General features: G+C 46.6%; 1 protein-coding gene across 1 annotated transcript in view; it reads left to right on the forward strand.

Moving 5' to 3' along the window:
• The window catches only part of LOC144604652 (deoxynucleoside triphosphate triphosphohydrolase SAMHD1-like), a 37,853-nt gene extending 15,142 nt beyond the window's left edge, over positions 1-22,711 (forward strand). The window contains exons 6-15 of the mRNA XM_078419290.1: positions 1,328-1,488; positions 6,068-6,183; positions 6,795-6,865; positions 8,548-8,715; positions 10,891-10,991; positions 12,536-12,644; positions 15,773-15,864; positions 18,016-18,128; positions 18,578-18,717; positions 22,556-22,711. Coding sequence (XP_078275416.1) covers positions 1,328-1,488; positions 6,068-6,183; positions 6,795-6,865; positions 8,548-8,715; positions 10,891-10,991; positions 12,536-12,644; positions 15,773-15,864; positions 18,016-18,128; positions 18,578-18,717; positions 22,556-22,663 — 1,179 coding nt within the window. The 3' untranslated portion in view covers positions 22,664-22,711. The remainder of the gene's footprint in view (positions 1-1,327; positions 1,489-6,067; positions 6,184-6,794; positions 6,866-8,547; positions 8,716-10,890; positions 10,992-12,535; positions 12,645-15,772; positions 15,865-18,015; positions 18,129-18,577; positions 18,718-22,555) is intronic.
• The last annotated feature ends 554 nt before the right edge of the window (positions 22,712-23,265 follow it).

A 23,265-nucleotide genomic window follows, 5' to 3' on the forward strand; every position in this document is an offset into this window, starting at 1 on the left:
ACAGATAAATCTATATACTAAAACTCGTTTGTTTGTTTGTTCCTGAACTACAGCCAGCGATATACGATAGCGCGACAATTTTAGGCCCACTTAACTCACCGTCGTCCCTTTGGTGTTAATGGAAGAAGTTTCATTAAAATCAGTGTTATATTTTTAAAGTTAATCACATTTTAAAGTTTAAATCTATCTCCTAGGGAGGGGGGTGGAGGGAGGGGAGGAGGATGAAGGATAAGGGGGGTTTGAGAGGGGGGTGGGAGGTGGAGGGAAAGAGAGGGGGGGAGGAGACGGTGCTGCACCAATGCAGGTGAGGTTTGGGTCCAACGGGTCCACTTGGTCTAGTATATTATTACTAAAACTATCACCGTGTATTTTTGTGGGTTTGTGGATAGATTTGTTCTCGAAATAGAGCCAAAACGGTACACGATAGCGCAACAATTTTAGGCCCACCTTATTCACCATTGGCTTGCGGTTCAAATGGTTGTTATATTTTTAAAGTTATTCACTTTCTAAACGTTTCGGGTCGAGATCCTTCAGTCTGAAGAGATCCTTCAGTCTCGACCCGAAACGTCACCCATTCCTTCTCTCCCGAGATGCTGCCTGACCCGCTGAGTTACTCCAGCATTTTGTGAATAAATACCTTCGATTCGTACCAGCATCTGCAGTTATTTTCTTATATCGCCATTATATATGATATTTCTATGCTGTCTGCATGCCCACTGGTGGTCACTGTATTTTTTCTGTTTTATAAATAATTGTATACTTACGGTATATATAGATTCCAATATTTAAAGCTCTTTTTAAAAATGGAATATTTTTTATTTGTTGTCATATAAATCTCATTAGATTTATAAAACTGACATTTCTTCATTTTTTCCTACGGCCCGCAAAAATGTGCCAAATATATAATGTGGCCCTCGTGCTGGAAAGTGTGGAGGCCCCTGGTTTATACCAAAGATAGACACAAGGTGCTGGACCTGAAACATCGTCCATCCATTTCAACCAAAGATGCTGCTCGACCCGCTGAGTTACTCCAGCACCATGTGTCTATTTTAGATATTTAAATGTAGAACTGTTAAAAACCATAGTAACCTTGAATGTGCGCGTGAGCGACGGAGCTGTATTGCTTAATTATTAAATGGAGAGTTTACACAACGTGTGGACCTCTACAACCTTAGTTTCCAGGCTCCTGTACCCGTACTCCGATGGCAGGAGTGAAACGGGTGTGGCCAGGGTGGTGTGGGCCTCTGATGATGCTGCCTATCTTTCTGAGGCAGTGACTCCTACAGATCATTTAAAAGATGAACAGAGAGCTTTGACTTTCCTGCAGGTGTTCAACGACCCGATTCATGGCCACATTGAGATGCACCCACTGCTCGTCCGCATCATCGACACCCCGCAGTTCCAGAGGCTCCGCTTCATTAAACAGCTTGGAGGGACCTACTTCGTCTACCCTGGGGCTTCCCACAACCGCTTTGAGCACTCCATCGGGTAAGGACTGGGCGAGCAATTCTGCAATGTGTAGGAAGGAACTGCAGATGCTGGTTTATACAGAAGATAGACACAAAAGCTGGGTCGGGCAGCATCTCTGGAGATAAAGAATAGGTGTTTTGGGTCGGCACCCTTCATCAAACTGAAAGTAGTGGTGGGGGAGAGAAATAATCTGGAGGTGAGAAAAAGCCAGAACAAATCAGGGCCGACAACGGAAAGGGCCCAACCCCGGGCACTTTCCTCTGCAACCGCTCTAGATGCAACACCTGTCCCTTTACCTCCCCCCTCAACTCCATCCAAGAACCCAAACAGTCTTTCCAGGTGAGACAAAGGTTCACCTGCACCTCCTCCAACCTCATCTATTGCATCCGCTGCTCTAGATGTCAACTTATTTACATTGGTGAAACCAAGCGCAGGCTCGGCGCTCGGTCCGCATTAACAAAACTGATCTCCCGGTGGTCGAGCACATCAACTCCCCCTCCCATTCCCAGTCTGACCTTTCTGTCATGGGCCTCCTCCAGTGCCATAGTGAGGCCCACCGGAAATTGGAGGAACAGCACCTCATATTTCGCCTGGGCAGTTTGCAGCCCAGTGGTATGAACGTCGACTTCTCCAACTTTAGATAGTCCCTCTGTCCCTCCCTTCCCCTCCCCCTTCCCAGATCTCCCTCTATCTTCCTGTCTCCACCTATATCCTTCCTTTGTCCCGCCCCCCTGACATCAGTCTGAAGAAGGGTCTCGACCCGAAACGTCACCCATTCCTTCTCTCCCGAGATGCTGCCTGACCTGCTGAGTTACTCCAGTATTTTGTGAATAAACCGACAACAGATTACCTCAATGGACCATTGTTGGATGTGGAATGTGTGATAACAAGGGATACAAGGATTCAAACAGTGGAACTGGTAGGTTGACTAGGGTGGGGGGGGGGGGGGGGGGGAGCGAAAGCAGGAGATACTTGAAATTAGAGAAATCAACGTTCATATTGCTGGATTGCCCAACCGAAACATGAGGCATGGATTTGAGATGCCCATTGACCAGGTTCCAGCAGGTGAGTCCTCCTCCAAAGTGAGGTCCATCTCCTCAGAGTTGATGAGGTAACTCCATCCCACATGCTTGTTCGGTGGATCTTCTGAGCTGTGGATCTTCGGAACTTCGTAATCAAGTCCGAGCTCGGTGCCCTTTTGTTGCGGACAAGTGACTGGCCAGGGTACACTAAAGGCTTCAATCTCTCATCACATCTGGGAAATACTCTTGTAGAAACGAAGATCTGCAGATGCTGGTTAATGCACAAAGGACACAAAGTGCTGGAGTAACTCAGCGTGTTTGGCAGCATCTCTGAAGTTGAGTCTGACGAAGGGTCTCAACCCGAAATGTCGCCTCTCCATGGTCGCCAGAGATGCTGCTTGATCTGCTGAGTTACTCCAGCACTTTGTGTCCTTCTGGAAAATACTTTCACTGGTCTCTGAGCAAATGCAGTCAACTCCTCCTTTGTGCCCCTTGGTTTAGTTTTAGCTTAGAAAAACAGCGTGGAAGCGGGCCCTTTGGAACACCGATTCCGCACTGACCAATGATCAAGCGTACACTTGTTCTGTTATCCTAGTTTCACACGTTAGATGCAATTTACAGAAGCCAATTAACCTACAAACCCGCACGTCTTTGGGATGTGGGAGGAAACAGGGGCACTTGGAAAAAACCTGCGTGGTCATAGGGAGAACCTACAAACTGTACAGTCAGCACCTGCAGTCAGGATAGAACTGTAGTCAGTGTCTGGCACTGTACGGTTGCAACTCTACTGCTGTGCCACAGTGCCGCCCTGTGGTGTTTTGCCATATCTATTTTAATTTGTAACAAGCAAAGTATAATAAGCCTGTGTGTGTATTGTCTGACAGCCAGTCTGTCACCCGGGTGTAATGTAGTGGAGTTGAGATCCGTGGCCAGAGTGGAGCAGACAAAGTGCAGAGTTGAAATCGGAACAGGGAGAGCCTGGCTCCGAAACTAGGTCTGTCGACACAGTGTTTACAAACTTCCCCTTTGCAATGGACCTCTGCCCCAGAATGAGTTGAATTGGACTCTTGCAATCTGAGATGTATCCCTTCGGCCTTTGTTTATGATAATTGTTGGATAAAATTGGCATGTGAGTCAGACTAATTAAATAGTCACACCCTTTCTCCTGTGACGGCTGTTTGTTACAAGTGCTGCTTGAAATTGTAATGTCCACTGTATGTTTCCATCATGTTATGGGGCATGTACTACATTGTAGACCCCTATGTTGCTTAGGCCCTGACCGAGATGCAACGATTCCAGCATGTCAGGGCCCCAAGTTGCTGGTGTAACTCAACGGATCAGGCAGCATCTCTGGAGAACATGGATAGGTGAAGTTGCAAGTCAAGACCCTTCATCTGCTTAATTGTAGGTGGGGAGGACAGGAGAATAAAGCTGTAAGAGGGGAGAGACGGGACAAAGTGTGACAGATAATAGGTGGACACAGGTGAGGGAGACAGTGATTTTGATCGTCAGATGTTGGGAGCAAAGGCCAGAGATAAAAGCATAAGGTGCGAGACAGGATTCAAGTGTTGTGATCAAATCAACTCTCCGAAAGAGTTGTAAATTGGGAAGCCAGTGGGAGGGAGGTGGTGGATGGTGGGGTGTGGAGGGAAATGGGTGGTAATCCAGATGGGGGGAGGGGGGAGAAGAAGAGGGGGTGTGGGGGAGGAAGGAGAGGGATGTGGAAGGAGTTGGTTCGAGGTAACCTAAAATTGGAGACTTCAATGTTCATTCCGTTGGGTTATAAACTACCGAAGAGGAATATGAGGTGCTGTTCCTCCAGTTTGCGGGTCAGCCGCCTTCCACTGTCTCATTCAACATGTATTTTAACTTGCACTATGACCTATTTGTTCCAATAAATCTGACCTGTCTGCAATCTGAGTGTTGTGTTATCTTGCTTTAAAGTTCTCATTCTCTGTTTCTTTAAGAACTCCTTGAATCACTCCATCTCTGAGCAAGTGTATTCCTTTGATCTAAGGTTAATGGCTTTCTGTCTGCCAAGTTGCAAAGATCTGGCATTGTCCCCCACAGCCTCTCTAGTTTTAATGCCTTTTTGTCGTCTTAAGCTACTCCTTTCAACCTTTCCTAGTGCAGAGCGTTATTGCTCTTCTGCAAATATCCTAACTCTTATCAGAGTGGGGCGGTCACGGTGACGCCAGCGGTAGATTTGCTGCCTTACAGCGAATGCAGCGCCGGACCCGGGTTCGGTCCCGACTACGGGTGCTGTCTGTACGGAGTTTGTACGTTCTCCTCGTGACCTGGGTGGGTTTTCTCCGAGATCTTCGGTTTCCTCCCACACTCCAAAGACGTACAGGTTTGTAGGTTAATTGGCTTAGTAAATGTAAAAATTGTGTCTAGTGGGAGAGTGTTAATGTGCGGGGATCGCTGGTTGGCGCGGATCCGGTGGGCCGAAGGGCCTGTTCCGCGCTGTACCTCTCAACTAAACAAAAAAAGTTAGAGTGGAAGCATTTAGGTTTATTGCACAACAGGTGAGGTATAGATGCTCCCCGGCTTACGATGCTTCGACGTGCGATATTTCAACTTTGCGATGGTGCAAACGGCAGCGACCTGTAGCGAGCCGCAGCTCGCTTCCGGCCACGTGATCAGGTGTATTAAATGCATTTCCACTTACAATATTTTCGGTTTGCGATGGGTTTCTCGGATCGGAACCCCATCATAAGCTGAGGAGCACCTGTATTCTGGAATGTGGCTGTGTATTGCTTTACACAATCTTTCCTATCTGAGAGTATTTATTCATCCAGAGTGCAATGCGTTTCCTTACATTTATTTTTTGGGGGGATAATTTTCACAAGTTATTTGACCTTGAGCTTCTAAACTAACCTTTAGCATCTAAACTGAACTATTTCACCAATAGTTGTATTAAGGATTCTGCCATTGTTTTGATCTATGGGCCGAATGGGCTATTTCCATGCTGTTTCTCTTGACCAAACTAAACAATCAAGTACAAAAGGTAAACCAAAGAGAAAGATAGTGTAGAATATATTCTGCAGTATAACAGGTACCAGAGAAAAAGTCCAATGGCCATAATGATGTAGGTTAAAGAATTTGGATAATACCCTAGCTTATGGAAGGACTGTGCTGAAGCCTGACAATAGAGGGGAGTAAGCTGTCTCTGAGTCTGGCTTTCAAGCTTCTGTATCTTCTGCTTGATGGGAACAGAGAGAAGAAGGAATGATTGGGTTTGGAGAGGTCTTTTTTGTGTTGGCTGCGTGAATTGTCGATGGAGTCAATGGTGGGGAGTGCATAGTGGCACAGTTGGTTGAGATCAAATGCAAGTCTCTGGCGTTGTGAGGCAGCAGCTCTACCAGCTGTGCCACTATGCCACTCCCTCTGCATATTCATTCAGGTATTATCTGATTTGATAGAATGCAAACAGAAGCTTTTCGCTGGACGATTGTACACTTGACAATAATAAACCTAAACAGGGGGATCAATGTTTTGAAAAATCATCATTTGAAGGTTGTTGATGAATAAAAGCTTTTGTGTCTTTTTTCTATTGTGTCTTTGTCCCACAGTGTGGCACATCTGGCAGGACAGCTGGTCAAAGCACTCTGTGGTCGGCAACCGGAACTTCAGATTAGCCATCGCGACATCCTGTGTGTTCAGATCGCCGGACTCTGCCACGATCTAGGTGAGGGAATGGCTCTTTCGCGCAAGAGAAATAAGGGTGATTAGTGAGGGTGTCGGGATTATGGGGAGAAGGCAGGAGAATGAGATTGAGAGGGAAAGATAGATCAGCCATGATTGAATGGTGGAGTAGACTTGATGGACCCAAAGGCCTAATGCTATTCCTTGAACATGAAGAGAAAGACCTCAAATCCAGTATACAACTTATGGTATACCAGGCAGAATGATGCACAACTAGGCCCAGTTACCTGACACAGTGACCTGGACTCTCATCCCGATGCATTGTTGAGGGCGGGCTGCACTGTTGCAGGAGATGACATTTTAAACTGCTCCTACTGATTCAAGTGTCTTTCCATCTCAACATTGACTTTTAGACACAAAATGTTGGAGTAACTCAGCAGGACAGGCAGCATATCTGGATAAAAGGAATGGGTGATGTTTCAGGTCGAGACCCTTCTTCAATCTGAAGGGTCTTGACCCGAAACGTCACCCATTCCTTCTATCCAGTGATGCTGCCTGTCCTGCAGAGTTACTCCAGCATTTTGAGTCTCTCTTCGGTTTAAATCAGCATCTGCAGTTCCTTCCTTCAACATTGACTTTTCTTTTGTTCCCCAGGTCATGGACCTTTCTCACACCTGTTTGATGGACAATTTATTCCTCAGACGAGAAAAGATAAGAAATGGAAGGTAAAGCAATCTGCAGACTCCACTTACGGGTGCGTGTTACGCGAAATGTGGCAATGGGCGCATGCAAGGATCTCATCTACGGCGATAATAAAGAAAGCAAACTTACTGCTAGCATTTATTTAGAGAGGGCTTGTATACAAATACAGGGAAGTAATGCTGAGGCTCTATAAGGCGCTGGTAAGGCCTTATTTGGAATATTGTGAGCAATTTTGGACGCCATAATCTGAGGAAGGATGTGCTGTCTCTGGAGAGGGTCCAGAGGAGGTTTACAAGAATGATCCCAGTAATGAGTAATCTGATGAACGTTTGTCGGCACTGGGCCTATACTTGCTGGAGTTTAGAAGAATGAGGAGGGACCTCATTGAAACTTACAGAAAAGTGAAAGGCTTGGATAGAGTGGATGTGTATAGGTAGTTTCCACTCGTGGGAGAGTCTAAGATTAGAGGCCCAAGCCTCAGAATTAAAGGGCGTTCTTTTAGGAAGGAGGTGAGGAGAAATTTCTGTGGTCATAGTATGGTGAATCTGTGGAATTCTTTGCCACAGAAGGCTGTGGAGGGCGTCAGTGGATATTTATAAGGCAGAGATAGATAGATTCGTGATTAGTATAGGTGTCAGAAGTTATGGGGAGAAGGCAGGAGAATGGGGTTTGGAGTGAGAGATAGATCAGCCATAATTGAATGGCGTAGACTTGATGGGCTGAATGGCCTCATTCTACACCTATCACTTATGACTTTATGTCCTTAAGATGGTGTCTTTGCGGAAGTTCCGTGAGCATTGGAGAATGCTGCCAGGACTCCAGGGTCGGAACTATAGGGAGGGGTTGAGATGGCTAGGACTTTCCTTGGATTTAGTTCAGTGTTTTATCATAACAAGTCACAATGTACAGTGAAAAGCTTTTGTTGCGTGCTGTCCAGTTAAAGAAAAGACGATACGTGATTACCATCAAACCTTCCACAGTGCACAGATTAAAGGAACAACATTTAGTGCAATATAAAGTCCGATTAAAAATAGTTGAAAGGTCTCCAATGAGGTAGATGGTAGATCAGGACTGCTATCTAGCTGCTGAGAGGATAGCTGAGCGGTGATCTTATAGATAGAGATGTATAAAATCATGAGGGGGGTAGACAAGACAAATACACAGAGTCTTGTATCTATGGTGGGGGAATCAAGAGCCAGAGGCTTGGGTTTCAGGTGGGAGGGGAAAGATTTAATAGGAATCTGAGGGATAAATTTTCATTATAAGGGTGGTGGGTACATGGAATGAGCTGCCAGATGATGTAGTTGAGGCAGGTATTATAACAGCACGTAAAAGACATTTGGACAGGTTTATGGACAGGAAAGGTTTAATGGGATGTGCATCTTGGTCGTAGGCAAGTTGAGCTGAATGGCCTGTTTCTGCGCTGTATGACTCTGACCAAAGCAGTTTGCACTAGTTAACTCTGTTTATGTTGCTTTGCACCCTCGATCAAGGGTCTTGATTGGTCTAAAGAAGATTCCGACACAATGTTGTCTGTCCATTCCCTCCACACATGTTGCCTGAACCATTGTTCCTCCAGCACTTTGCCTGAACCATTGTTCCTCCAGCACTTTGCCTGAACTTTAATTGTGACTTTTTTGCATTGAATGATGTTTCATTCCCTTCTCTGAATTGAGCTTTTAAACTAAACTTTAACTCGGTGCAGCATGAAGATGCTTCATTGGACATGTTTGACCACTTGATCTCCTCCAACGATCTGGAAGATGTGCTATTGAAATACGGCTTGGTGTTACCAGAAGACGTGGTGTTTATAAAGGAACAGATCAGAGGCCCAACAACAGAAGGTGGCGGAACGGGTAACGTCTCTAAAGTGGTAAGTGATACGGTGGCGCAGTGGTAGAGTTACTGCCTTGCAGCGCTAGAGACCCGGGTCTGATCCTGACTACGGGTGCTGTCTGTACGGAGTTTGTACATTCTCCCTGTGACCTGTGTGGGTTTTCCCCAGGTGCTTCAGTTTCCTCCCACACTCCAATGACGTGCAGGTTTATAGGCTAATTGGATTGGTAAAATTGTAAATTGTCCCTAGAGAGTAAGATGGTGTTAGTGTGCGGGGATCGCTGGTTGGGCGGATTCGATGGGCCGAAATGCCTGTTTCCCTGCTGCAGTTCCAAAAACTAAACTGACACTGTTGATCCAAGGGATGGGAATAAAAACTGGAAAATTTAACTTGCGCAATATTTTTTGTTTTGCACTGAAGCAATGGTTCTTTATTTATCACGTTTAGTTTATTGTCACGTGTTGTGAGGTACAGTGAAAACCTTCTGTTGCGTGCTATCCAGTCAGCGGAGAAACTATACTTGATTATAATCGAGTCGTCCAGTGTGCAGATATATGATAAAGGGAATAAAGTTTAGTGCAAGATGACGCCCAGTAAACTCCAATTAAAGATAGTCTGAGGGTCTCCAATAAGGTAGATGGGAGGTCAGGACCGCTCTCTAGTAGTTGATAAGATGGTTCAGTTGCCTGATAACAGCTGGGAAGGAATGATCCCTGAATCTGGAGGTGTGCGTTTTCTGTACCTCTTGTACTTCTGTGCCTTTTGTCTGATGGCAGAGGGGGAGAAAAGGGAGTGTCCGGAGTGAGCCCCTTCCTTGATTATGCTTGTGGCCTTGCCGAGGTAGCGGCACGGTAGCGCAGCGGCACGGTAGCGCAGCGGTAGAGTTGCTGCTTTACAGCGAATGCAGCGCCGGAGACTCAGGTTCGATCCTGACTACGGGTGCTGCACTGTAAGGAGTTTGTACGTTCTCCCCGTGACCTGCGTGGGTTTTCTCCGAGATCTTCGGTTTCCTCCCACACTCCAAAGACGTACAGGTATGTAGGTTAATTGGCTGGGTAAATGTAAACATTGTCCCTAGTGGGTGTAGGATAGTGTTAATGTACGGGGATCACTGGGCGGCACGGACTTGGTGGGCCGAAAAGGCCTGTTTCCGGCTGTATATATATGATATGATATGAAATGTACCGAGGTACAGTGAAATTCATTTTTGTACATTGTTCAGTACAAGTATCACTATACATAAGCACTTGGATGCATCTTAGATAAGAATCTTGCGTACAATACAAGTGAATAGTGGTAGTACACCGAGACAGATTTGGTGCCATTTTCAAATCCCAGTTGGTCCAGTTGTAGAGCTCAACCTACCCATGAAGGGCTGTTATCCTATTGCAGGGTCAGCGTAGCCAAGCGTGGCCATTGGTATCGTCCTTTGCTCTGGGCTGCTGCAGGCCGTGCCCTGTCCAAAAGATAGCTTTATAATTGGAATTGATTTTTGAACCTTCATTGCTTTTATTCATTCACATGATACTGCTGCCGTTGCCAATCCTGGCACTATTGTTTGTCCCTGCACTTAGGGGACATTTATGCGTCAATCTCGCTGACGTACCTGGAATCAAACATGGGTGATACGGCAGATTCCCATCCAGATTATCTTTGTAAGCTAGCATCATCTGTTCCCTGTGTCTCCACTCTGTTTCTATCACTAACTTAGGGCGGCATAGTGGCGCAGCGGTAAAGCTGCTGCCTTATGGCACCAGAGACCCAGGCTTGATCCTGGGTGCTTTCGGTAGAGCGTTTGGACCTCTGAACTTTAATCGAGCTTCAATGTTATATCTTTGCATTGAATGTACCCTTTATCCTTTATCTGTGGATTTTAGGGTGGCACAGTGGTGCAGTGGTAGAGCTGCTGTCTCACAGCCCCCAGAAACCCAGGTTCGATCTGACCTCGGGTGCTGCCTGTACGGACTTTGTATGTTCTCCCTGTGACCACATTGGTTTTCTCCATGTGCTCCGGCTTCCTCCCACACTCTAAAGACGTACAGGTTTGTAGGTTAATTGGCTTCAGTAAAATTGTAAAATGTCCCCAGCCCCCAGTGTATGATAGTGCTAGTGTACGAGGAGATCGTTGGTCGGTGTAGGCCGCAGGGCCTGTTTCTATGCTGTATCTCTAAAGCCTAAAGTAAAGTAAACACCGCTATTTCATCTTTCCAGTGGCCATACAAGGGCCGTACTCAGGAGAAAGGCTTTCTGTATGAGATCGTTTCCAATAAGAGGAGCGGGATTGATGTCGATAAGTGGGATTACTTTGCCAGGTAAGTCTCTGTGTGATCTTGATCCATGACTTTTCTCGGTCGCTCTCCTGGGACATGACAGCCGTTTGTTTAAACCAATGGTTCTTTATTACCTCAAGTACCAAGGTACACGCAATCCCTGATTAAGGACAGGATGCATGGAAAATGGCACAGAGTACATATGTAATAGTCACCAGGTTTTGGCACCATTTTCCAAGTCCCAGCTGCAGCTGGCCGTAAAGGCCTGTTGCCTCCATTCCGTCATCTGTGAACCATCGTCCCTCTCCTCACCCGGACACCTGGAGCTTTCGTGCCCCGAGTCGACCTCGAGGGGGGCGGAAGGTAAGACCCTCTGATTCTTACCGTCCCTACGTACAGCGTCCACCGCCTTTGCCGACTCCCTCCACCCTCTCTCCAATTCCCGGTTCTCCGGGGCGAGCAGGAGACAAGCCTCAGACAAAGCTCCCACTACAGTTGGGTTCCCGATTCCATGGCGGGCGAGTCAGGCTTGTTGTCAGGGTGTGGCTGCAGATTGCTGGGACCTTCTGCTGTGTGCGGCTCGCTGGGACCTTGACTGCTTCTGATAAAAGCTATCTATTTGAGAACTGAACTGATCGCGATTTCTCTGGAATGTCAGAGCTTGTAGTGAGACTTGATAGAAGGGTATAAAATTCTGAGAGGCATAGATAGGGTAGACAGTCAAAACCTTTTCCCCAGGTTGGAAGTGTCCAACACTAGAAGGTTATCTATCAGGTGAATGGGGAACTGTTTAATGGAGATGTGTGGGGTAGGTTTTTTGTTACATAGAGTGGTGGGGGCCTGGAACGCATCGCCAGGGGTGGTGTTGGAGGCAGATAGTTTAGTTTTAGTTTAATTTAGAGATACAGTGTGGAAACAGGCCTTTTGGCCCACCAAGTCCCCGCCAACCAACGGTCTGCAAGACAGTTCCAATAGTGGCATTTAAGAGGCTTTTAGGTTGGCACATGGAAGTGCAGAGAATAGAGGGATATGGGTTGTGTGCAGATAGATGAGATCACAGCAGAAGGTCCCAGCAATCTTGGCATCATGTTTGGCACAAACAATGTGGCCGAAGGGCCCATTCCTGTGCTGTACTGTTCTATGTTCTTGCCGAGTGCATGTGCTTCTCTCCCTCACCCACACGCCACATTGACTGTGTTGCCCGCCTATCACAAGCAAAAACACAGTGCTGGAGGAACTCAGCGGGCCATGTAGTATGTGGGGGGAATGGACAGGCAACGTTTTGGGACAGGACCATTCTTCAGGTTGGCTATTGCACTCTGATTTTAACTAATGTCAATCTATTGACAGTTTACCCCAACTAAAGTGACAAATTCTGTATTGGTAAATCCAGAGTCTAGTGAAGTTAACTTGTAACTGTTCAGGAGTTGTTTGCCTAATCCTCGCCAGGGACTTTAAAACATTGAGATGTGAGCCCGTTGATCTCAGCAACGGGGCACGTTCCGTGTGAGTGATCAGCCGGACATGAGGATGCTTTAACACTGGCTGCCGGAGGTCGCCATTGAAGTCTCATCTTGTTTCTGAAGGGACTGTCACCACCTGGGGATCCGGAACAACTTTGACTTTGAACGCTTCCTCAAGTTCGCTCGAGTTTGTGAAGTCGACGAAATGAAGCACATCTGCACTCGAGAGAAGGTGATGAATGTTGTGAGAAGCCGAGGAGCTTCTGGAGTGTGTTTTTGCAAAGCCCTGCTTGATTTTGATCTATATATCGGCGAGTCCAAGTGCAGACCTGGTGATCGTTTCGCTGAACACCTATGCTCAGTCCACCCTGGCAGACGCAATCTCTAGGTTGCCAAACATTTGAACTTTCATTTCTGTACTGACCTTTCTGTCCTGGGCCTCTTCTACTGTCAGAGAGAGGCCACACCCAAATGGAAGGAGCAGCACCTTGTATTTTGCTTGGGCAGCTCACAGCCTAGCGGTATTAGAGTTTGATTTCTCTAATTTCAAGTAACCCTTGCATTCCCTCCCTCATCCTAGTCGTCCAGCTAGTTTCACTGTTCGTATCTCTTTATCTTCCCTTCCACAGCTTAGAATGGATCATTGTGGGCTCCACCTTCAATTGGTCATCAGTGCTGGCTCTGATTTGTTCTGTACGTTTTCGTACCTCTAGTTTTCCTCTCCCCGACTGACTCTCAGTCTGAAGAAGGGTCTTGACCCGAAACATCACCTATTCCTTTTCTCCAGACATGCTGCCGCTGAGTTACACCAGCATTTTGTGTCTAGCTTTCTAGTTCTGATACCGGCTAACAACGGCCTTCAGATCTTCTTTCCTGCGCTTTCTATCGTCTGAGGAAAAGACCAGCAGAAGTGCAGCACAGTGATGCAACTGGTGGAGCTGCTGCCTCTCGGTGCCAGAGACCCAGGTTTGATCCTGATCTTGGGAGCTGTCACTTGCAGTTTGTACATTCTCCCTGTGACCGCATGGGTTTCCTTTGGGTGTTTCGGTTTCTCCCATGTTCCAAAAACGTGCAGGTTTTTTGGTTGACACAGAATGCTGGAGTAACTCAGCGGGTCAGCCAGCATCTCTAGAGAAAATGGGTAGGTGACCTTTCTGGTCGGGACCCTTCTTCAGGTCCCGACGCAATACGTTACCTATCCATTTTTTTCAGAGATGCTGCCTGACCCATTGAGTTACCACCAGCATTTTGCGTCTATCTTTGGTGTAAATCAACATCCGCAGTTCGTTTGTAGGTTAATTGAATTCTGTACATTGCCCCATGTGTGTAGGATACAAAAAGTGGGAATACATGAAACTGGTGTGAATGGGTGATCGATGGTCGGCATGGATTTGGTGGGCCAAAGGGCCTGTTTCCATGCTGCATCTCTAAAGTTTACAATGACTCGTTATGAACTGTCCTTGCCTGCATGTCTAGTTTCAGCTCACAGAACTCCAGTGCACCTGTGAATGCTGACAAGAAGATTACTATCTGTTGTGTTTATAGAACTACAAGGTTGCCTGTGGTCTTTGGATTTGGATGCATCAATGCAGAAAAATGGCTGCTTTTGGAACAAACAGAGGTCTTATCAAAGACTGATGTCATAGTTTCATCCACTGGGGAACCTCCTTCTGACCTCGCTGGTCTTTTGGAAATTCAATTTTAAAAGTGATGAAAAAGTATAACTTAGACGATGCAACTCGATGGCATGAATAGGAGAGGCAATTGGTGATGGGTCAGCTTAGTCCTGGTATCAAGGGCGCAGAATAGAGCAAAAAGCAAATGGAGATTAAAATCTTGGAAGGGTTGGGGTTATGTGTTTGGTGGAGGTATTGATGCCTCTGATGTGCTCAACGGCCTCCGCTGTGCTGTTGTCTTGTGATCTCGTACGTCAGTACAGTAAACCCTCATTATTACGGACATCTTTCTCTCAGTTTTCGGTGATAGCCACTTCCAGGCCGGGTGTACTGCCGTCACCGCCGGCCCACACAGCCCCTTCAAGGCCGCACTTCTCACCACTACCTCCAACCCTTACCTGCACTCTCGCCACCTGCAACCATTGACCGCCAATGCTCACCTCTGCCCTCCCGGTTGCAACTCACCTGGATTCTAGGCCCAGTTCCAGACCGAGAAAGGACGTTGCTTTTAAAAACGAGTTGAATTGTACCTCCAGGTAACAGCAAGGAAGAGCCTGAAGAAAGGACTTGACCCGAAACGTCACCTATCCATGTCCTCCAGAGATACTGCCTGACCTGCTGTGTTACTCCAGCACTTTGTAACCAGCATCAGCAGTTCTATTTTTAATACTAATGCAATGTCACTCTATTACTTAGCAATCCTTTCCTCTGTTGCAGCAGACAGTTGCTGTATTGACAGATTGTTGATTATCATATCATATCATATCATATCATCATATAAATACAGCCGGAAACAGGCCTTTTCGGCCCTCCAAGTCCGTGCCGCCCAGCGATCCCCGTACATTAACACTATCCTACACCCACTAGGGACAATTTTTACATTTACATTAGTAAGGGTGTTGAGGAATATGGGGAGAAGGGAGGGGAATGAGGTTGAGAGGGACAGATAAATCAGATAAATCAGCCATCTGACCTATCCATCACCAATATAACCTCGGAACAATCAACAATAACAGAAACCATTCCCTCCCCTCCCCATCACATGGCCCGTTATAATCAGGGTTTATTGCATTTAGTATAGTTTGAGCAAACCCACGCAGGTCACTTGGTGAACGTACAAACTCCGTACAGCCCTTGGGCCCACCGAGTCCATGTTGACTAATGATCACTCTGCACACTAGCACTATCCTGACACACAAGGGACAATTTACAATCTTTACCAAAGCCAATTAACCAACAAATCTTTGAAGTGTGCGAAGAAGTAGGAGCTCCCTTGGAAAACCCACGCAGTCACTGGGAGAATGTTCAAGCTCCCACCAGGCAGCATCCATAGTCCCGATCGAGACTGGGTCTCTGGCACTGCAAGGCAGCAGCTCTACCAGTGTAGTATAAGAAAATAACTGCAGATGCTGGTACAAATCGAAGGTATTTATTCACAAAATGCTGGAGTAACTCAGCAGGTCAGGCAGCATCTCGGGAGAGAAGGAATGGGTGACGTTTCGGGTCGAGAAGTCTGAAGAAGGGTCTCAACCCGAAACGTCACCCATTCCTGCTCTACCACTGTGCCACCCTTATTCCTAAACATGGCTCTGTCCCAGCAACTGAATCACTCAGTGCTTCAGAACTGCTGTTCCTAACGCACAGTTTGAGGAGGGAGAAGTGACCTCTCGTTTTCCGTCCACAGGAGGTTGGTGACCTGTACAACATGTTTCACGCACGCAACACGCTGCACCGCAGGGCCTATCAACACCGAGTGGTGAACCTTATCGAGAGCATGTGAGTACTCCTGCAGCATGGGTGGTAAGGAGCCTTCAGTTTAGTGTTACAGCACAGAAATAGGCACTTCGGCCCACCGAGTCCATCCTAACCAGCGGTCCCCACACACTTACACTATCCTATACACACTAGAGCTAATTTACAATTATACCAAGCTAATTAACCTACCAACCTTGGTAGGTTGGGAATATAGGAGGAAACTGGCGATCCCGGAGCAAACCCACACAGGTCATGGGGAGACCATCCAAACTCCATACAATCAAGCACCAATAGTCAGGATTGAACCTGGGTCTCTGGCGCTGTAAGGCAGCAACTCTACTGCTGTGCCCTTTTCTCCATATTATTACCTTGCACCCTTCTACACATCCCCAACCTTAAACCCCTCCACCTCCACAAATGTTTCTGCAAGCCACTGATGTGTGTGAAGTATGACGGATATTGTGGACACAGCCCAGACCATCACGCATACCAGCCTCCCTTCCATTAACTCCATTCACACTTTCGCTACCTTGGCAAAGGCCACCAGCATAATCAAGGACCAGTCTCACCCCGATCACCCCCGCTTCTCCCCTCTCCCATCAGGCAAGAGGTGTAGAAGTGTGAAAACGCGCACCTCCAGATTCAGATTCTCCCCACCTGTTATTGATAACTCTCAGTCTGGTTGAAAAATAATTGATTCGAATACAGTTGTTGAGTACAATAGATTTTTATTGTCCGCGACTCTCCCAGGTATCAGCTGGACTCCGATCAGACTCACACAGACCTAGCAAAGCAAGTAGCCTGTGGTACAACTTATCACATATTTATACAGAGTTCAACAAAGACTGGCAACAGTAATTATTAAAAGCCAATCACAACCTACACACGTATACAGTAGGCGTCATATGGCTACAGAGAAACTAAACTAAACTTATCAGTGATTGTCACATGGTTTCAGGGAAATGCATCACATGGTTTCCAAGAAATGCACTAGACTTCGTGATGTCATACAGCAATCTGTCACACCATGGCGGCAAAGACCTCTACCTAACGGGGAATCAGTCAAAGATCAGGTTCCGAACCACTATACTGCTGGGGCTCTGTCTGCAAAGACTCCCATCCATCAGTTAAACATACACTCTCAGAGAGAGAGAGAGTGTTATCCTTTTCTAAGCATAACAAAATGTACTATCAGGAGACATTAGCATATAGCCTTCACGTAAGTCGCGTAGTTCCATACGGTACAAACTTCAGTTATTAAGGACCCAGGGTCAGACAATGGTCAGGCTGATCTTTTACTTATTCCACTATTTTATTATTTCTGTCCCTTACATAGCCAGCATATTCTCATTATCAGGCAACTGAGCCATCCTATCACCAACTGGAGAGCAGTCCTGACCTACCATCTACCTCATTGAAGACCCTCAGACAATCATTAATCGGATGTTACTGGACTTAATCCTGCACTAAACATTATTCCCTTTATCCCCTACCTGTACACTGTGGACAGCTTGATTGTAATCATGCATAGTCTTTCTGCTGACTGGAAAGCATGCGACAAAAAACTTTTCACTGTACCTCGATACACGTGACAATAAACTAAACTAATATTTCAGTCACACCCTGCACTTCCCTGACCGTGACGTGTTTACATTGCATCAACCCTTGCTCAGGGCTTGAGCCTAATAATGTTTCTTTTAAATTCCTTTGCCCTGTCCCAAGGGTGTTGAAACCAATGCAGATCTGTTTCCAGTGTTTTCCCTGTCAAGTTGCCATGAAGAAGTAGTGCGGGCAACAATGTTTGAGCGGAAGAGACAGCATGAAAATAGGCCCACCAAGTCCATGCCAACCATCGTTCACCCACTCACACGATCTGTGACTGGATAGCACGCAACAAAAAGCTGATCCCTATGTTGTCCCACTCCCCCATTCATCCCGGCACACTGGGGGGCAATTTAGAGGCCAGTCAACCTACAAAACCTCACGCCTTTGGGATGTGGGAGGAAACCCTCGCGGTCACAGGGAAAACGTGCAAACTCCACGCAGACAGCACCTGCGGTCGGGAACGAACCACGGTCCCTGGCGCTGAGCAAGCGGTACTGCCAGCTGCATCTCTGTGCCGCTCGGTTCAGGCAAGTGCTGACATGTTTCTGAACATGTTTACTCCATCAGGATCATTGAAGCCATGGTGCTGGCAGATCCACACATCCAGATCGTTGGAAAAAATGGGACCTGTAAAATCTCCGAGTCGATCGATGACATGGAGGCCTACACCAAGCTCACAGGTGAACACTCCTTTCATTCAGTCCCACCTAAGTCTGCTCTTTGAACTATAGAGTGTACGTTGAATGTCGGTCAATGCAGCAGAGGAACAGCTCTTCAGCCCACAATGACCAGAACTGCACCTGTTACTCCGGCTGAGGTCTGACCAAGGTTTTATAAACTTGGAGCATCTCCCTGTGTGGAGGAAGGAACTGCAGATGTTGGTTTACGCCAAAGATAGACACAAAATGCTGGAGTAACTCAGTGGGACAGGCACCATCTCTGGAGAAAAGGAATTGGTGATGTTTCAGGTCGAGACCCTTCTTCAGACTTGTTGTTTGAAGAAGGGTCCCGGCACAAAACATCACCCATCTACTCTCTTCTAAAGATGCATTCTAGACTCTTCCTACGACTGAAAATATCTTAGCATGTTTTATTTTATTTCTCTGACATTGGATTATTGTTTTTCCAGACAACATCTTTGAACAGATTCTGAATTCTTCCAACCCTGAGCTAGAAAAAGCACGAAAAATCCTGAATAACATCATTTGCCGCAAGTTGTACAAATGGATCGGGCAGACGCAGCCTGCAGCAGGGACGATAATTAATCTGGTAATCAAACAGGACAGCACAGTGGCATGGCGATAGAACATCTGACTCGCAGCCCCAGAGACCTGGGTTCGATCCTGAGCTTGAGTGCTGCCTGTGTGGAGTTTGCATGGTCTTCCTGTTACTAAGTGTGTTTGTGCCGGGTGCTCCGGTTTCCCTTCACACCCTGAAAACGTGTAGGTTAATCGGCCTCTGCAAAATTGCCCCTTGTATTTAGGGAGTGGATGAGAAAGTGGGATAACTGTGAACTAGTTTTACTAGACCTTGGACATGGGTTTATGGTGAGGGGGAAAAGATTTAATAGGAGCCTGATGGGTAACTTTATCACACATAGGGTGGTGGGTGTATGAAACAAGCTGATGGAGGAAGTAGTTGAGGCAGGTACTATCGCAATGTTTAAAAATCAGTTCGACAGGTACATGGATAGGATTGGTTTAGAGGGATATGGGCCAAAGGACCTGTTTACAGGGCAAGTAGGGCTGAAGGGCCTGTTTACACGCTGCATAACTCTGACTAATTATATAAAACTATGACTCGTATGAACGGTGAGTGAAGAAGCATCTCGAAACGTCACCTATCTACATTCTCCAGAGATGCTGCCTTACCCGCTGAGTTACTCCAGGTCTTGTGTGATCAATGGTCAGCATGGGCTAAAGTGCCCATTTTCAAGCAATATCTCTAAACATTAAACAATAGACAATAGGTGCAGGAGTAGGCCATTCAGCCCTTCGAGCCAGCACCGCCATTCAATGCGATCATGGCTGATCACTCTCAATCAGTACCCCGTTCCTGCCTTCTCCCCATACCCCTTCACTCCGCTATCCTTAAGAGCTCTATCCAGCTCTCTCTTGAAAGCATCCAACGAACTGGCCTCCACTGCCTTCTGAGGCAGAGAATTCCACACCTTCACCACTCTGACTGAAAAAGTTCTTCCTCATCTCCGTTCTAAATGGCCTACCCCTTATTCTTAAACTGTGGCCCCTTGTTCTGGACTCCCCCAACATTGGGAACATGTTTCCTGCCTCTAATGTGTCCAATACCCTAATTATCTTATATGTTTCAATAAGATCCCCCCTCATCCTTCTAAATTCCAGTGTATACAAGCCCAATCACTCCAGCCTTTCAACATACGACAGTCCCGCCATTCTGGGAATTAACCTAGTGAACCTACGCTGCAAGCCCTCCATAGCAAGAATATCCTTCCTCAAATTTGGAGACCAAAACTGCACACAGTACTCCAGGTGCGGTCTCACCAGGGCCCGGTACAACTGTAGAAGGACCTCTTTGCTCCTATATTCAACTCCTCTTGTTATGAAGGCCAACATTCCATTGGCTTTCTTCACTGCCTGCTGTACCTGCATGCTTCCTTTCATTGACTGATGCACTAGGACACCCAGATCTCGTTGAACTCCCCCTCCTCCTAACTTGACACCATTCAGATAATAATCTGCCTTTCTATTCTTACTTCCAAAGTGAATAACCTCACACTTATCTACATTAAACTGCATCTGCCATGTATCCGCCCACTCACACAACCTGTCCAAGTCACCCTGCAGCCTTATTGCATCTTCCTCACAATTCACACTACCCCCCAGCTTAGTATCATCTGCAAATTTGCTAATGGTACTTTTAATCCCTTCGTCTAAGTCATTAATGTATATCGTAAATAGCTGGGGTCCCAGCACCGAACCTTGCGGTACCCCACTGGTCACTGCCTGCCATTCCGAAAGGGACCCATTTATCCCCACTCTTTGCTTTCTGTCTGTCAACCAATTTTCTATCCATGTCAGTACCCTACCCCCAATACCATGTGCCCTAATTTTGCCCACTAATCTCCTATGTGGGACCTTGTCGAAGGTTTTTTGAAAGTCGAGGTCCACCACATCCACTGACTCTCCCCTGTCAATTTTCCTAGTTACATCCTCAAAAAATTCCAGTAGATTTGTCAAGCATGATTTCCCCTTCGTAAATCCATGCTGACTCGGAATGATCCTGTTACTGCTATCCAAATGCTCAGCAATTTCGTCTTTTATAATTGACTCCAGCATCTTCCCCACCACTGATGTCAGACTAACTGGTCTATAATTACCCGTTTTCTCTCTTCCCTCCTTTCTTAAAAAGTGGGATAACATTTGCTAACCTCCAATCCACAGGAACTGATCCTGAATCTATAGAACATTGAAAAATGATCTCCAATGCTTCCACTATTTCTAGACCATCAGGCCCTGGGGATTTATCAGCCTTCAGTCCCATCAGTCTACCCAAAACAATTTCCTGCCTAATGTGGATTTCCTTCAGTTCCTCCATCACCCTAGGTTCTCCGGCCCCTAGAACATTTGGGAGATTGTGTGTATCTTCCTCAGTGAAGACAGATCCAAAGTAACAGTTTAACTCGTCTGCCATTTCTTTGTTCCCCATAACTAAACGAAATATCACGCAGGGCAGGTAACAGTGGAGGAATGGGTCATTTACTCAACTAGCCTGTGCCAGTGTTTATACTCCTTGCCTGTCTCTGCCTGCTCCAGGCAGAAGACTGTGCACCTTCCCTTTAAACAAGCATAGCAATCGGGCATAGTCTTTGGCTATTCGACCCTTTGAGTCTCCTCTCCTCTTCAAGATCATGGCGGATCTTCTACCTGAGCACCTTTTTCCTTCGGTCTCTCCTCAATGCCCAACAAGCTTTTGTTGTGAATGAACGATGGCTGAGTGTCTGATCCTCCAGGTTGGAGAATTTAACAGATTCATCCTCTCTGAGCAAAGAAATTTCAGTCTGAAATACCTTCTCACTTATCCAGAATCTATTCCTCAGCTGGACACAACATTGTTCCTCCATCTGGCCTATTAGTATTTTGTGGGTTTTAATCTGACCTCTCATTCATCCAAACTAAAGAATATGGGTGTAGAATGGGTGATCGACGGTTCGTGTGGGCTCGGTGGGTAGAAGGGTTTTGGGCATCATGTTAGAGGAGATATGTTGTCAAGCTGGAAAGGGTGCAGAGAAGATTTACGAGGATGCTGCCAGAACCCGGGGGACTGAGCTATAGGGAGAGGTTGAGCAGGCTGGGGCTTTAGTCCTTGTGTAGGAGGATAAGGGGTGATCTTAGAGGTGTACAAAATCATGAGAGGAATACATTAGGTAAATGCATTATCTTTTGGCCCAGAGTAGGGGAATCGAGAACCAGAGGGCATTGGTTTAAGGTGAAGGGGGGGGGGGGGGGGGGGGAGGAGAGAGGTTTATTAGGAATTTCAAGGGTAACTTTATTGACACAAAGGGTGCTGGGTGTATGGGAACGAGCTGCCAGAGGAGGTAGTTGAAGCAGGCAGGTACTATCGTAATGTTTGACACATTTGGACACGTACATAGATAGGATGGGTTTAGAGGGATATGAGCCAAGTGCGGGCTCACTAGTGTAGATGGGGCATTTTGGTCAGTGTTGGCAAGTTGGGTCGAAGTACCTTTGTCCACGGTGTCTGACTCTAAGGGCCTGTTTCCACACCCTTTCTATCAATTGAATTGAATTTTTCTACTATTCCTGCAACCAGCCTGGTGAATATTTGCTGTACTTCAGATGCAGTTACATCAAGGCCCTTCACAGTGGCAACATATCCTGTCAGCTACTGCCCTGTACTAAATTGATCTCGTGGTGAAGGTCAAGACACTATTTTGTACCTTCGCATTGGCTCTCAGTAACTCGTGTACAAGGACAACTAGGAACATCAACATTACACAGTCTGTCACCATTTTAAGAACAAGAGCCCACTTTTCCTTTTTGTGTATCCAAGTGGATAACTTCCCATTTACCACGTTTCATTGAGAAATTCAATATGCTTTTTGTTTCAGAAGGGGCATGAGTTGGCTGATGAGATTGCTGCAGCTGTCCCATCAACACCTCTGGATGTTCAACTCTGTGCAGAAGATTTTATTATAAATGTGAGTAATGGATTTTAAGCATGTAGAGGGGCCTTCTCCCTACAGTGGCAGATAGTCTCATTAAGTGGTGCAGCGTGGAAAAACAGGCATGGAAATTGGTCATTAAACACGACAAGCTCCATCTTATCTTGGATTACCCACGACCTGGCGCCACGTGGTGGGGGTTTCCAGTTACGGGAGGGGAGAGCGAGCAGCATGAAGGCGGCTCCTCGGCCTACAAATTCCTGCTGGTTTAACCCCCCACCCACCCCTACCCCTTTGACACCGTGTTTCTTCCCTCCCGGCCTTGGGTTAAACTTTACACCCCTCTCTCGGTTAATGGACGTGTACATATAAATAGACACAAAATGCTGGAGTAACTCAGCGGGTCAGACAGCATGTCTGGAGAAAAGGGATAGGTAATGTTTAGGGTCAAGACCCTTCTTCAGACTGAGAGTCAAGGGAAAGGGAAATGACTGAAACTCAGTCCGAAGAAGGGTCTCGACCCAGAAACGTCACTTATTACTTTTCTCCAGAGATGCTGTCTGACCCGCTGTTACTCCAGCTTTTTGTGTCTATCTTTGGTTTAAATCAGCACCTGCAGTTCTGTATGTATTTGTGTGTGCGTGTGTGAGCGCCAC

This window comes from Rhinoraja longicauda, chromosome 22 (genome assembly GCF_053455715.1).
Source record: "Rhinoraja longicauda isolate Sanriku21f chromosome 22, sRhiLon1.1, whole genome shotgun sequence".
Lineage (NCBI taxonomy): Eukaryota > Metazoa > Chordata > Chondrichthyes > Rajiformes > Arhynchobatidae > Rhinoraja > Rhinoraja longicauda.